The sequence below is a fragment of the Vespa crabro genome, chromosome 4 (assembly GCF_910589235.1).
Source record: "Vespa crabro chromosome 4, iyVesCrab1.2, whole genome shotgun sequence".
NCBI lineage: Eukaryota > Metazoa > Arthropoda > Insecta > Hymenoptera > Vespidae > Vespa > Vespa crabro.
The window spans coordinates 6,202,200-6,215,075 of NC_060958.1; the positions used below are offsets into that span (position 1 = coordinate 6,202,200).

Genomic DNA, 12,876 nt, shown 5'->3' on the forward strand with positions numbered 1-12,876 from the left:
TAGATTTTCATTTATAGCCTACTAAGTCTTTATACATTTCACTGTACAATTATTATATATATATATATATTTATATATTCTTTCTTTCTTTCTCTCTCTCTCTCTTTCTATTTTATTTTTATATTAGAAGCAAACTATTTGTCAACCTCATTTATGGCACTTAATTTCTTTTTAATTTCCAGAGCAAGTTTATATCCGAGTTCTGGTCTTCTATCTCTTCCTTCAACCATAGCTTTTACTTGACTTGAATTTACAATAATTCCATTATTAGCTATTACATTTGCTTTCGTTTTCTCAATATCCACTAAATCAACTCCACGACTACAATCATCGATAAGAATAGTACGATAACCATTTGTTGTTGCATCAACAGCAGTAGCACCTACGCATACGTCATATGCTAATCCGCAAATATATATATCTGTGGTGCCTATCTCTTGTAATTGTGAAGCTAATGTTGTCTTTGTTAATTTTTTATTATCCCAAAATACGGAGTATGAATCTACTTCCGAATTAGTTCCTTTGTAAATTTTTATAGCATTTTTAACTATTTTTAAATCTTTATGAAGTTCAGCACCCCATGAATCCTGAACACAATGACGGGGCCAGAGCCTTTGCTTTATTGAAGGTGATGCTTTAAATGTTACACTGTCATATACTCGGACCATTTCTTTAGATATACCATCGCTTTCATCAATTTCCCTATAAAAAAAATATATATATATATAAAATTATATACAAAAAACTTGTAATAAAATAAAGTATAAAGAAACTATTAGAAAGTGGTACCTGAAAGGTAAATTATCAATGAAAGATACATGATCTACAGGATGCCAATCAAGTGAATAAAATACAGCATCAAATGTTACTGTATCCAATAAACGATTAATAGGTTCAATTACTTCTAATCCCTCATGTTGTGCAGCACAATGTTTAATGTTTAAAGAACCTGATATAAAATCATTCTGTACATCCACAATAAGAAAGGCACTTTTTGGACGTGTGCAAACTTTAATCCAAAGATTCCAGCATATCTGAATATATAATAATAAATTGATAAAACACTTTTTACTTACATGTATGTACAAATATATTTATACCCACTTCAAATTCTTCCCTGTCTATCATTCCATCATTATTTAGATCAAAGATTGAATATATTTCTTGCAATTGATCTTCTTCAAGTGTATAAACTTTACCAAGATTATTGCGAAATAAGGCACTACATATAAGTTTAAATTCTGATACAGATAGAAATCCATCTTCATCTTTGTCAAAGGCAGTAAAACATGCATCCATGTTTGTCCACTTTTGCTGTTCGTTTCCAAGTTATTTGTTTAATCAATACTTAGGGTATTTCTATGTGAACACCTTACAAAGAGCTATTTAGCTGAAGTATAGTTATTAATCAAATGCTGCAATATTGTATATATATACATTGCTTTACTAGTAATATAGGAAAAAGATTATTGATCATTGCAGTCTTCATATCATATAAGATAATCAAAAATGACTGAACTAAACATACATCAATATCACATATTCTCTTTATGATAACATATAAATTAGTTATTATGTTTCCAATAAATATTAACAATTAGGATATAGTAAAAAAGTAACATTTTATTTAAATACAATTTCATGTCATTTTTATTTAATTAAATTACAACAAAAAATTTCTTCTCAATATGTTTTTATTGTTAATTATTATATTAAATTATTGTGCAAGTCTTTGATGTGTTAACAACGATATATCAACTATTGATTCTGGTAGCAATAATTCGCTCACCTTATATTTCATAGATTCTTCATAAGCGTATGTTATAGATGTATCAGATAATTTCATATTACATTGTGCCAAAATTAGAACGCAATTACGAAGGCGAGCACATACTTCTCGATTATCTTGAGGTACTCTAGACAAGTCCTGCGTAAAACCACCCTCTGATTTATCTGTTTCTTGTGTATTAGCACCAATCCATACATAGCCGTTATTTCCCAATATTAAACTAGCTCCATTCTCTAAATTGTGAAAGTGTATCTTTTTCCTCTTTATTAGAGCAGGTGGTACTTTTAACATTATTCCTTGAGACAATTTACCATACTTTAGAACTCTTGTATGTAATGATAGAGAACCATCTACAAAAGTACTTTGTACTTCTGCACAAATTAAATCTCCTTCTTGTAAATAACGTCTCATTGTTTGTTCATCTTCAGCAGATCGTCGTCTCTGTAAGAATTATTAAATTTAACATACACAAGTAATATATATAAGTAATGTTTATTCAAATAATAATCATTTCTTACCAATTCACCTCCTGGTAAATTTACACTAGATAGTAACAGAACTGAATCAAGTTTAGAATTTGTATCAACTTTCCAACGTCTTTGTTGTACTTCAGTTATGCGTCCAACAACAACATCGCCAATTTCACCCTGATAACGTGCTTTCAATGGTCGTACTGATATTAATTTATTAACTTTTTCTAAAACCCCAGCAACTGAAGCTCTTAATGTATTTTCATCATCAACGTAAGTTCCATGACCCCTAATAAAATAATATTAAATTTTTCCAATATTGTTATATGTGCGACGAATATCATTCATTATTTTATTTTATTTTATTACCTTAAAAAATTAGGTTGACTCGAAATTTCTTCTCCAGGAGTATAAAATCGTGGTTGTACATTTTCATTTGTAATTAAATTCATATCTGCTCTATCTACTGCTAAACGAACAATAATATTCGGACACTCATCCATTGTATATTTGACAAATTATTGGCCGAATAATGAAATAACTTATTTTTTTCTCTAATAAAATGACTTTTGCCTAATTATATATTTAACACATATCTTTTTTCAAAATTGCAATATAAGGAAGACAAGGAATAAAGAGGTTAAGTTATTATTTTGATTGTAGAAAATTACGTAAAATTGACACAAGAGGGCAGTGGATTGATATATGTAGGCAGTACGATTATTGTCTCATTCATTGGTAACTAATGCTTGTAAGTAATATCATGTGATATTAATGCGTAATGAGGCCGTCAGAGAGCGTCAGTGAAGCAATTATTACTTTTTAGCCTCATATTTCGTTTCAACTATTTTTAGTCAGTTTTGCTTTGAGGTTTGATATCTCTAGTCAGTTCGTATCAAATAGTAGTTGATAGCGGTACAGTATTTATAAAAAAAGCGTAATAAAGTATCTCACCATTTTTAATAATATATTTAATCCTTTGACAACTAATAAATTGCACAATAATTTTATTAGTAACTCAATTTTTCTGTAATGATTGTGTTTACGCATGATACGCATACAATATTACAGTTTTTGTACGTACATAATTGTTTCATGCAATATTAAAATATTGGACATACAAATTTAAAGACCGTGTATTGAAGTGTACGGTTAAAGCATTTATATTACGACTGTATAAACAAAGTATTCCGATCAATGATGTTCGATTATTGCATTTAGTTGTTAAAATGTAAGCATAAAATTTATACATGACAGAAATATTATTTAGTTATGAATATTATATTATATTATTTAGTATGAATAATTTAAATGTAATGTTAAAATGAAAGTAATTATTTTTTTTTTTTCAATATATTCATATTAATTACGAAATATGAAAATGAAAATTTAATTGCTTTCTAAACAATTAGTTTCTGACAGAATGAAATCATATATTTAATAAATTTTAAAATAATTATTGTTTATATATGATTCTAGACAAATATGACAACCATGGAGGTAAATTCAATATCTGGTGAGGAAAGTAGTGAGGCTTCAGATGAAGAAGCAAAATCAGAAATTGGAATGTCTGAAAAATCAAACAAAACATCTTTATGCAAACTTGATGAAAAAGGCAGATTAAATCTTCAAAATATATTGTCATCTTTCAATGGTCCTGTCGGCGAAGAACAAGCATGGGCATTATGTTATCAAGCTGCTAAAACCTTATCTTCTCTTCCAAAAAATAAATGTTATAAGCTGTCAAAATTATCACAAATATTTCTTCATAAAGATGGCAATGTTTTTATAGGTATGTTGTAATTGTCTTATTCTTCTATCTTTTTAATCGTCAAATGTTCGATTTTAAAAAATTTGTTTATAAATAAGAAAGTATTTATTTCCATAAGTAATAAGTATTAATTTCCTTTTTTTTTATCTTTTACAGATACAAAATGTTCAGTTGTCTCTGAACAAAAAGTAAGTGATAAAAATGTTATCAGTTTAAGTATTAATTTTATATTATTTTTTAAAAATATAATAAATAATAATGAATATAAATTATATTTCTTTTATAGGCAGTTTATTATCTGGGTACTATAGTTTTTAAAGCTCTTGATTTTGGCTCTAAAAAAGGAGAAGAGAGAACTTTACCTCCTGCTTTGGAAAAGCTTGTTACACTAATGACAAATTCAGATCAAGGTTGAAGTAGTTTATATTTTATATACATACATTATAATCGAATAATATAAAAGAGAAATTTCGAATAATATAAAAGAGAAAATCTAATAGAACATATTACAACAAACTATTTCTTATAAAATCTACGACTTATATAATCTTTTATTTATGAATGAATTATTGTTAACAGATTCTAAAACTGAGACAGATACAGAACGTTTACAAGAAACAGATGATGAAGGTATTGAGAGAGATTCTGGAGAAATGGATATAGACGAATTCGTTATGGAAGAAACTGATTCCTCTTATGAAGGAAATTCATCTACGTGTTCTTTAAAACATGTTTTGAATGTAAATCTGATATATTTGTTTATTTAAAAAAAATATATATATATATTTATATACTTATATCATGATTATTGTATCTGTACAAATTATATAAATTTGTTTAATTAATTTATAGTTATGTACCATACATATGGAGACTACAACCGAAGTAGCAGAGATGCATTATCGTGCTGTTATACGGGCATATGTAGCAGAAGCATTGGAATTATCTCAATTTTTAAAAAAAGTTGCAACAAACAGGCTTCACGAGAGCGAAAAAACATCACTTACTGTAGATAATGCAAAACATGGATCAACATCGTTACACGAGTTAGATACATTAGGTTTCAATGACTGGGTAAGTTGTATAAACAAAGATATAAAATATATTTTTTTTAATTCTTTGTCAAATTTAATTTATCCTATGTTTTCTGTTCAAGTGGCATAAAAAAAAAGAAAAAAAAAAAATAAAAAAAAAAAATAAAAATAAAAATAAAAATAAAAAAAAAAAAGGAAAAAATATAGTTGCATCGATGTATGCCAGTGTTTTTTGTTTTCAGTGATAAGATTTTTAACATCTATTGATTTGTGTGTCTGCTCTTATAGACTGACATTAGGATTTGGAGAGCTATACAAGTACGTCATTATTGATAATTGTGTGTACAATGTAAACTGATAATACTTGTCATAATCATAAAAAGATAGTTTGGTGCATGCCGCATGATTAGATATATGTATGCATAATACATATAGACATATATATGAACTATCTAAAACATACCACCTAAACAACTGCTATAATTTTGAAGCTGTAATATGAACGTCATTGTGTATACATTTTTCAAGGCAATACGCGTTATATTTTCACACATAAATGCACACGAATGCACACGTTCCATTACGTGTTGTGTTGTTGGTGCGACGCATTCATGTAAATCATCATGTATAAAATATCGTTAAATTATGTATACAATATATTCACAGGCAAGATTTTGGGTTCAAGTTATCAGCGAGTTAAGGAAAGGAGTTAAATTGAAAAAAGTAGAAGCCAATTTACAATCACGAGGACAGGGGCAGAGACGAGGTGCGGAGTTCGAATTAACACCTTATGAAATTTTAATGGATGATATACGGGAACGAAGGTATCGTCTGAAAAAGACACCATCGCCAACACCCTATTCAAAGAAGGACGTTCACGCTATTATCCTTGAATTTATTCGGAGTCGGCCGCCTTTGAAAAAGGTAACGGGGGGTTTTAATTGATTAAAAGACAATATTGAAACCGTTGCAAGAAAAACAATGATCGGATACATATGTATTCATTTTAATGATAATACTCGATGTTTTAAATATTAAAAGGCATCCGAGAGACAATTACCTCCCTTACGGAAGGAATGCACTCTTCGAGAATTGCTGATGGAGAGTATAAAAAAACCCCCGAAGCCTTTACGATCGTCACGAGACAGATGGCAAGTTCCTACGGTTGAAGAAAGGGCACGATCGAATGGTGAGTCTAAATATATTATTATTTATTCGACACCACCATTTCGCTTTTAATGTTGTAAAACTCCTGCGTGACATTCATTAACATTCGACGTCGTTAACCCAATGCACGATAATAAATGTCATCGAGATGTACTCTCTGCCCTTTTCTATCATGTATCCTATAATAAACTTACATTAAGTATTGTATCATTGTATAAACAGTTGCAAAAAAAAATGATTAAAAAAAAATTGATTAAACGAAAGCAAAATATGGAATGTACTGCAGATACATGCATCTCTGTTATGAGGTCACGTATGCGCGTTAATGCTCAATTTGTGATGACGGAACGTGCGGTATATACGTGTGGCGTTTGCTTTCGCAAGTTCAGAGTATACGTGCGTATATGTATACAAGAAAAAAGAAAAAAAAAACAAATTAATGTGGATCGTGCGCAGCGATCAACGCGCGCAATTTTAATGTGAACGTCTACATGCATGCACGATTATGAAAATGCTTAGGCGGTTACTTTAAAATTGAATGTAATCAAAAGAAAAGGATAGTAGATCAACGTTGCATATATTTCTCTCTAAGGTTTATATTCTATTACTAAGGATCGATCTCGATCGATAGATCTACGTATATACGATATCGTATATATATATATATAAAATATACCCATGGGTACTGTTTAAAATGCAATAGAAATGGTAGAGTGCATCCGCATCGTATTTTTGCTCACCTGTGGGTCCACTCGCATCAGAATTGCTCTGAATGAATCATGATTTGTGGCGCTGTTGGCTGGCTAGCTGACTAGATGGTTAGCTAGCTGACTGACTGTAAAAAGGGAGAGACTCCGTCGACGATCAATAACAACTTAAAGCGTGTGCACCACTAGTGGAGAGAAAGAGAAAGAGATGCGGAGGCGACGGTGGCGGCTGAAACATTCTCCGAGTTGCGATCGGAGTAGTAACGCGAGATCTCGATCAACGCTTACCCAACAAACATTCTATCATCACCCTTTTTACTTTCGCTCGCTTTCGACGAGTCTCATTATTAAGTTTCTATTCATTCTTAAGTTCCTTTAGTTTTCGCTCTTCCACTTCTTCGATTCTAAAGGGGAGAATTCGTTCGCTCGTGAAAAAGTCCATACGAACTCTAGACTTTCGGAATAGGTCAAGCACGTCGTCGAAGATATCCGTATAACAACGAGAGCACGTGCCTTTAAACATTTCGTTCCCCTCTGTCGAGGGAACAATTCCAATTATTTCGTTTTCTTTCTTTCTTTCTTTTTTTTTTCTTTCTTCTTTTTTAGTATTCACTAATAGATACGTGAAAAAAAAATACGCGTGTGAAACGAGACAAACGTTAATTTCGATGCATGACGATATCTATGCAAGAGAAATATGAAGTTAGAAAAATATGATAAAGACAATATGATTTGAAAAGATTTTTCTTTCTTTTTTTCTTTTTTTAATTTTCTATGAAGATTTCTCTTATAAGGTATTAAAATAATCGCGTTTAATACCGTCTATTTAAAATCAGTGATTTAAGAAGATTCCATACGGTAAATCGCATTGAATTTTCGATTATTCTTCATCTAAATGATAATAAGCGATATATCCAAGAGAGAAAGGACTAGAGAGAGAGTGATGTTACTCGCTGTGGGTGGCGAATCACGTAGGATAGTGTTAGGTGAAGTGCCACCGATTCAACCGGAACAGGAACAAGAACCTGCTCAGGATGTTGCGGCTCAATGGTTGCAGTCTGATGATCAAACTACCACCACCACGACGACGAACACGACAAAAACTAATCGGAGTACTCCTGGTCTTGTTCCGGTACCACAACCACGGCAAAGGATTGGAAAATTTGAGAATCGCGTGCCAGGAAATAGGAATCGTAAGTCGCGTAGAAGACGAATTACGGCAGGTAATCATCACATCCATCGCATTAGTAGAATCGTCGACGTAAGATATTCTGTGTGTACATTTAAAAATAATTATTTCGTTATCCTACTTCTCAAGATATTTTTATAAATATAAATATTTTTTTTTCCAGACGTTTGATCGGTGATTTTCCAGTGCAAAATGCTAAACTATATCTACAAAATAAAAATTATTTCAATGTATATTTCTCATGAATCATCTCACATCATTTTTATTTTTATTTATCTTGCTAGAGAGGTCGCTCGACCATCCTCATCATATTTCTTATTCGTAGATATACTTTTCCATTTGTGTAATTACATATTCATCGCATTTATGTATTTATGAAATTAGGAGATTTTGTTCATTGGCACAATTCAATAAAGTTTATATATAAATGAATAAAATACGACGATACACATAATGTGTGTCATATCAATCATATTTCATTAAGACCTGTACTTCTGATGCTTCATACTTTAATTGCATTAAGGAGTAACTTAAGATTGAAAAATTAAATTTACAGAACAGTCATCCGACAGTAATAATGTGAAAGAAAATGGGTCACCGACCATACCAAAGCCTGCTCGTAGAGATTCCGACGGTTTAAATACCAGACGGACTAGAAAAGTGATCCCCGTTGATTTCGATTTAAAGGTGTAGTGCCATTCGACTGCTTGCTCCATTAAACTTATTTGAAATTCAATTTAATTTATATAATAAAAAAATATTTTTACCCTATTTGTAGTTAGATGCGGAAGATGAAGACGATGAGGATTATAATGATGAACTGAACGTAGCAAGATTCGAGGAAGAAGACGAGGCCTATGATTACCCATTTGAAAATCGTGATATTCCAAACGATAATAAGGATCATGATTACGAAAGAGACGACGACGATGCGGATTCAGCGAATCCTTGGAAAAAAACTGGTGGTCTTCGACTTACAAGAAACGAGTATCATCGTTTCTGCGATACTCAACTGGAATGTAATGATATGCGTATATAATTTATTTTCAAGACAAATTTTTTTTTTATATTAATTCAATGTGTCTATAACTTTACACTTTAACCTTTAATGCATGAAAGAATATTTAATTGACCTTTGTTATATTGTCCCTTGAACTTAAGTGTTTTGGTTCTAAACACATTAAAATAAATAATGAAATATATATATATATAATAAAAATCAATACAAAAATATTGAAATATTATAAATAATCATGATGTTACCTCTTAATTTACAGCATACGATCTTGCGACTCAATGCCCATCTAGAAGGGCTTCGGCAAGAAAACACGCAGCTAGGCGTAATATAGCTCTTACATCTTTTACTGGAACAACATCTCTTCCTCATTCAAGACCTCAAAGCCGGCAACACGCAAGCGTAACAGGATCTACTTTGAGCCAAGGCACTAGTCCATATATTAGTCTCAGTCCAAGTCCAAATCTTAGTCCTCAGCCTAGAGCGAGGCAGCCCCGGAGATCGAATACGGTTGTTGAAGGCAAAGATAATATCGAGGATCGGAACGTTGATTGGCAAGAAGATAATACTCAGGTAAAAAAATTATAAAAAATGATAGAAACAAATTTTAACATTTTGATATTGTTTGAACGATAATTATTGGTTTTTTCTCTATCTTTTTTCTTTTTTTCTTTCTTTTTTTTTTTCTTTTTTTAGAAACCTACCTTAGGTGATATGTTTTTTGATGAAAGACTTTCATTAACGCTAGAAGAAATCGTACATATTCGTAGCGTATTGACTAAGGCCGAATTGGAATCATTGCCTGTCGAGGGTCAAGTGAAAGAAGACGTAGAGAAAAGACGTGTTTGTTTCTTGTGTCTGAAAACAAGATTTGGTTTATTAGGGCCATGGGGTCAGCGTTGTCGACTTTGCGAAAGAACAGTCTGCGTGAAATGTTACTCTAAAGTTAGTAATATATCTCTCAAAATATGTTTCTTATTTAAAAGGGTATATCTCTTAAACTTTGATCATTGTTAATAATAATTGTAGATGCGGATTCCAACCGAACATTTTGCTCATGTTCCGGTGGTATTATTGTCTCCTGGTTTATTGTTATCGCCGTCATCTTCTGAACCAGATACAAGTGGAAAAAATTCTTGGTTAAGAGGTACAGGAGCAGTTGGTTCAGCGCCAGCTTCACCAGCTTCTAGACGTAAAGATTCTGCATTGCGAAGTATAACACCTTCCTCTACTCCTGCGACTACACCCCTTTCGGCTGTAACGCCAACTTCGATTCCTTCATCTAATTCTCGGCGAGACATTGACACTTGTGCTACGGAAAAAAGGTATAATTTCTCAGTTATATATCATTTTTATTTTTCACGTATATCTATCGTATACTTTTACTTTATTTTTTTTGATAAGTCTTCAATATATAATGATGATATATTTATAGAAATTATAAAGGAAGTGGTAGTCCAGCAACTACCACAGCTACAAAAGCATTTTCAACATTTGCTAGTCCAAGTTCCGAACAACGATTGGCGGCAGAACGATTACGAGGTGTTGCTATGGTTGTCTGTCACGACTGTCGCATCATGGTGATACAAATTATTAAAAGTTCGAGGACAACTCGAGCTACGATACGCAACAATGTTATCTCTCGTCTTACTTTGAGTCTCTCACCTGCATATGTTTAAAATCTTTTTACTGAGCTAAAATCCAAAAATATTACAAAGCTCAGTTAAAAAAAAAAGGAAAAAAATAGACAACCCTGCAGTTCTAGAGATGGAAGATAATCTTTAAAGAACAAAAAATCAATATAAGATAATGTAAGAAATAACCTGTAGATTATAGATCCTTTTTCTTGTACAATATCACTATTGATCTTCCACAGATACATTCCAAGTGGTAACTAAGCACAGTTTAAAATCTGTGATTACATCTTTGGCATGATCAAAGAATAAAGCAGGAGATGTATATAAATCTTAAGATGTGTTATTAAATAAGTTCAATTATATGAATAACATTATTTTGATATATTTGTTTCAGCTTGTGCTAAGCGCAGTTATATTACATTTTATAAGGAACAACCACTCATATAACATAATGCACATACCCTCATTGGGGACATTGAAAAGGACAATTTATTATATTTGAATTAGCAATCTTTTCTTACATTCATAGTCCTTATATACAACGTTTACTGATATATTTATTTTTGCAATAGTCGCATTAAATTTCAAGTCTACTATTTTGGAAAATATAATTTAGTTATATAATTATACTTTTAGAAAATATATAAAAAGATATAAAATATAACATGATCAAAATATTTGCAAAGCATTTTCTATTGCTGGCAAAAAGATCTTCCTCCTAATATATTTATTATATTCTTTAAATAAGAATGTAGTACTTTCTGCCCTGCTACGTAAATTAAACTAAACATCTACGTTATTAGGAAACTAAAAGTCGTATATTGTATAGAAAAGAAAATATATTATAAGAGTTATCAATGCATCAATATTATTAAAGTTCAGCAAATGAATCTAATAAATCAGAATACACAGTAATATTTGGTATAGTATATAAATATATATTAACGCTTGAGCATAAGTAAATTGTTAATGCATGCAATTTAAAAAATATCTATTATAGAATGCCGCTTCGTTTACTTACAAAGCTAATTTCCTATTTATGTTTCTATATAATAATTTATTTTCTTTTTTTTTTATTTCAGTACCTGAAATGTTATTAGAGATTTAAGTTATGATGCTAGTACAGAACTTGTATTTCATTTAAATTATAATATCTTTACTTCATAATATTGCGAATACAATGTAAAATGTATATTGCAGCCTAAATATCTTTTTATGATATATAAAAAATAATAAATATATATTTTTATTATTATAATATTATATATTTTTATTATTTTTTATATATCATAAAGGTTGCACTGTGATTAAATTACTATGAATTAAAGTTATATTTTATTTAAATGTGCAATGCAAAATAATATTAGATTTGTACGAAGTTTAAACAAATTTTGCGCGAGAAGTTAAACTTTATCGTACCACATTACTCTACAATAATAATAATTTGTTGACATTAAAAGAGATAATTATATGTAATATATGTGCAATATTAATTTTTTTGATCGATCAAGAAATCGATCAAATCAGTAAGCCTAAAAAGTATTACGATTTTTTATTTTTGCAGTCTTATGCACAATAATTGATTTAATTTAAGTTAAATTTTTTATATGTGCTTACATAATATATAAATTGAATTTAGTTTTATTTATACTGTTTTGTACTGATTTGTTCTTGTAAATTAATTAAATCAGAATGTACACTATGAAGTTAAACATTCTTCTATAATTGCATATATTTATATATTGTGCCTACTATTAATTGATAATAGTTGATATGAATTTATTGTACAGTATTATTATTTATTCAATGATAATATTATTTTTAGTAAAATTTATTTATAATCTGCAGCATATATTTATAAGAAATATTTAAAAATAATTTTTTTTTTTTTTAATATAGTTATAATTTTAAATACATTACTAGAGGAAAAGAGAATGGATGAAAGATTATTAAATGTAAAAATACATTCATGTGGTTTGCATTGTAGTCATGTCTATGAAATGTTCAAATATAATAAAGTGAACGTTTATCTAAATACAATTAAAACTATCACAAAAATAGGAAGTACAAACATGATCTGATAATTGCTGCAAGTTG

General features: G+C 30.1%; 3 protein-coding genes and 1 long non-coding RNA gene across 8 annotated transcripts; 2 read left to right on the forward strand and 2 right to left on the reverse strand.

The window, feature by feature from the left end:
* Window positions 1-7,103, reverse strand: LOC124423974 (nicotinamidase). 4 transcript variants are annotated; one of them, XM_046962391.1, is made up of 7 exons: window positions 6,972-7,103; window positions 2,629-2,728; window positions 2,308-2,548; window positions 1,790-2,230; window positions 1,105-1,314; window positions 790-1,034; window positions 1-702 (listed from the first exon to the last, which is right to left on the reverse strand). In XM_046962391.1, exons 2-7 carry the CDS (start codon window positions 2,709-2,711, stop codon window positions 135-137), a joined length of 1,788 nt encoding a protein of 595 aa, XP_046818347.1. In that variant the 5' UTR covers window positions 2,712-2,728; window positions 6,972-7,103; the 3' UTR covers window positions 1-134. The 4 variants fall into 4 exon arrangements, with proteins under 4 accessions (XP_046818347.1, XP_046818348.1, XP_046818346.1 ...); XM_046962392.1 differs by having other exon boundaries at window positions 2,629-2,725; window positions 6,972-7,088; XM_046962390.1 differs by lacking the exon at window positions 6,972-7,103 and having other exon boundaries at window positions 2,629-2,764.
* On the forward strand, window positions 3,349-12,819 carry LOC124423972 (protein spire). Of its 2 annotated transcripts, XM_046962387.1 has the most exons (15): window positions 3,349-3,490; window positions 3,739-4,051; window positions 4,187-4,218; window positions 4,317-4,440; window positions 4,610-4,770; window positions 4,883-5,104; window positions 5,353-5,382; window positions 5,731-5,988; window positions 6,106-6,253; window positions 8,684-8,814; window positions 8,906-9,146; window positions 9,405-9,715; window positions 9,839-10,087; window positions 10,172-10,467; window positions 10,578-12,819. In XM_046962387.1, the coding sequence occupies exons 2-15, from the start codon at window positions 3,745-3,747 to the stop codon at window positions 10,819-10,821; spliced, it is 2,754 nt and encodes a 917-aa protein (XP_046818343.1). In that variant the 5' UTR covers window positions 3,349-3,490; window positions 3,739-3,744; the 3' UTR covers window positions 10,822-12,819. The 2 variants fall into 2 exon arrangements, with proteins under 2 accessions (XP_046818343.1, XP_046818344.1); XM_046962388.1 differs by lacking the exon at window positions 5,353-5,382.
* On the forward strand, window positions 7,834-8,313 carry LOC124423975. Its single transcript, XM_046962395.1, has 2 exons — window positions 7,834-8,161; window positions 8,291-8,313. Exons 1-2 carry the CDS (start codon window positions 7,834-7,836, stop codon window positions 8,296-8,298), a joined length of 336 nt encoding a protein of 111 aa, XP_046818351.1. The 3' UTR covers window positions 8,299-8,313.
* LOC124423976 lies at window positions 9,151-9,518 on the reverse strand. Its single transcript, XR_006942212.1, has 2 exons — window positions 9,391-9,518; window positions 9,151-9,298 (listed from the first exon to the last, which is right to left on the reverse strand). It is a non-coding gene; the product is annotated as an uncharacterized LOC124423976 (long non-coding RNA).
* Window positions 12,820-12,876: the final 57 nt, after the last annotated feature.

Coding starts and splice junctions, on each gene's coding strand:
- LOC124423974 (XM_046962390.1), bottom strand. CDS start 2,762: ATGGATGAGTGTCCGAATATTATTGTTCGTTTAGCAGTAGATAGAGCA. Junction 2,231..2,307: donor ATTTACCAGGAGGTGAATTG/GTAAGAAATGAT, acceptor TAATTCTTACAG/AGACGACGATCTGCTGAAGA. Junction 703..789: donor ATTGATAATTTACCTTTCAG/GTACCACTTTCT, acceptor TTTTTTTTATAG/GGAAATTGATGAAAGCGATG.
- LOC124423972 (XM_046962387.1), top strand. CDS start 3,745: ATGACAACCATGGAGGTAAATTCAATATCTGGTGAGGAAAGTAGTGAG. Junction 4,052..4,186: donor AGATGGCAATGTTTTTATAG/GTATGTTGTAAT, acceptor TATCTTTTACAG/ATACAAAATGTTCAGTTGTC. Junction 10,088..10,171: donor GCGTGAAATGTTACTCTAAA/GTTAGTAATATA, acceptor TAATAATTGTAG/ATGCGGATTCCAACCGAACA.
- LOC124423975 (XM_046962395.1), top strand. CDS start 7,834: ATGATAATAAGCGATATATCCAAGAGAGAAAGGACTAGAGAGAGAGTG.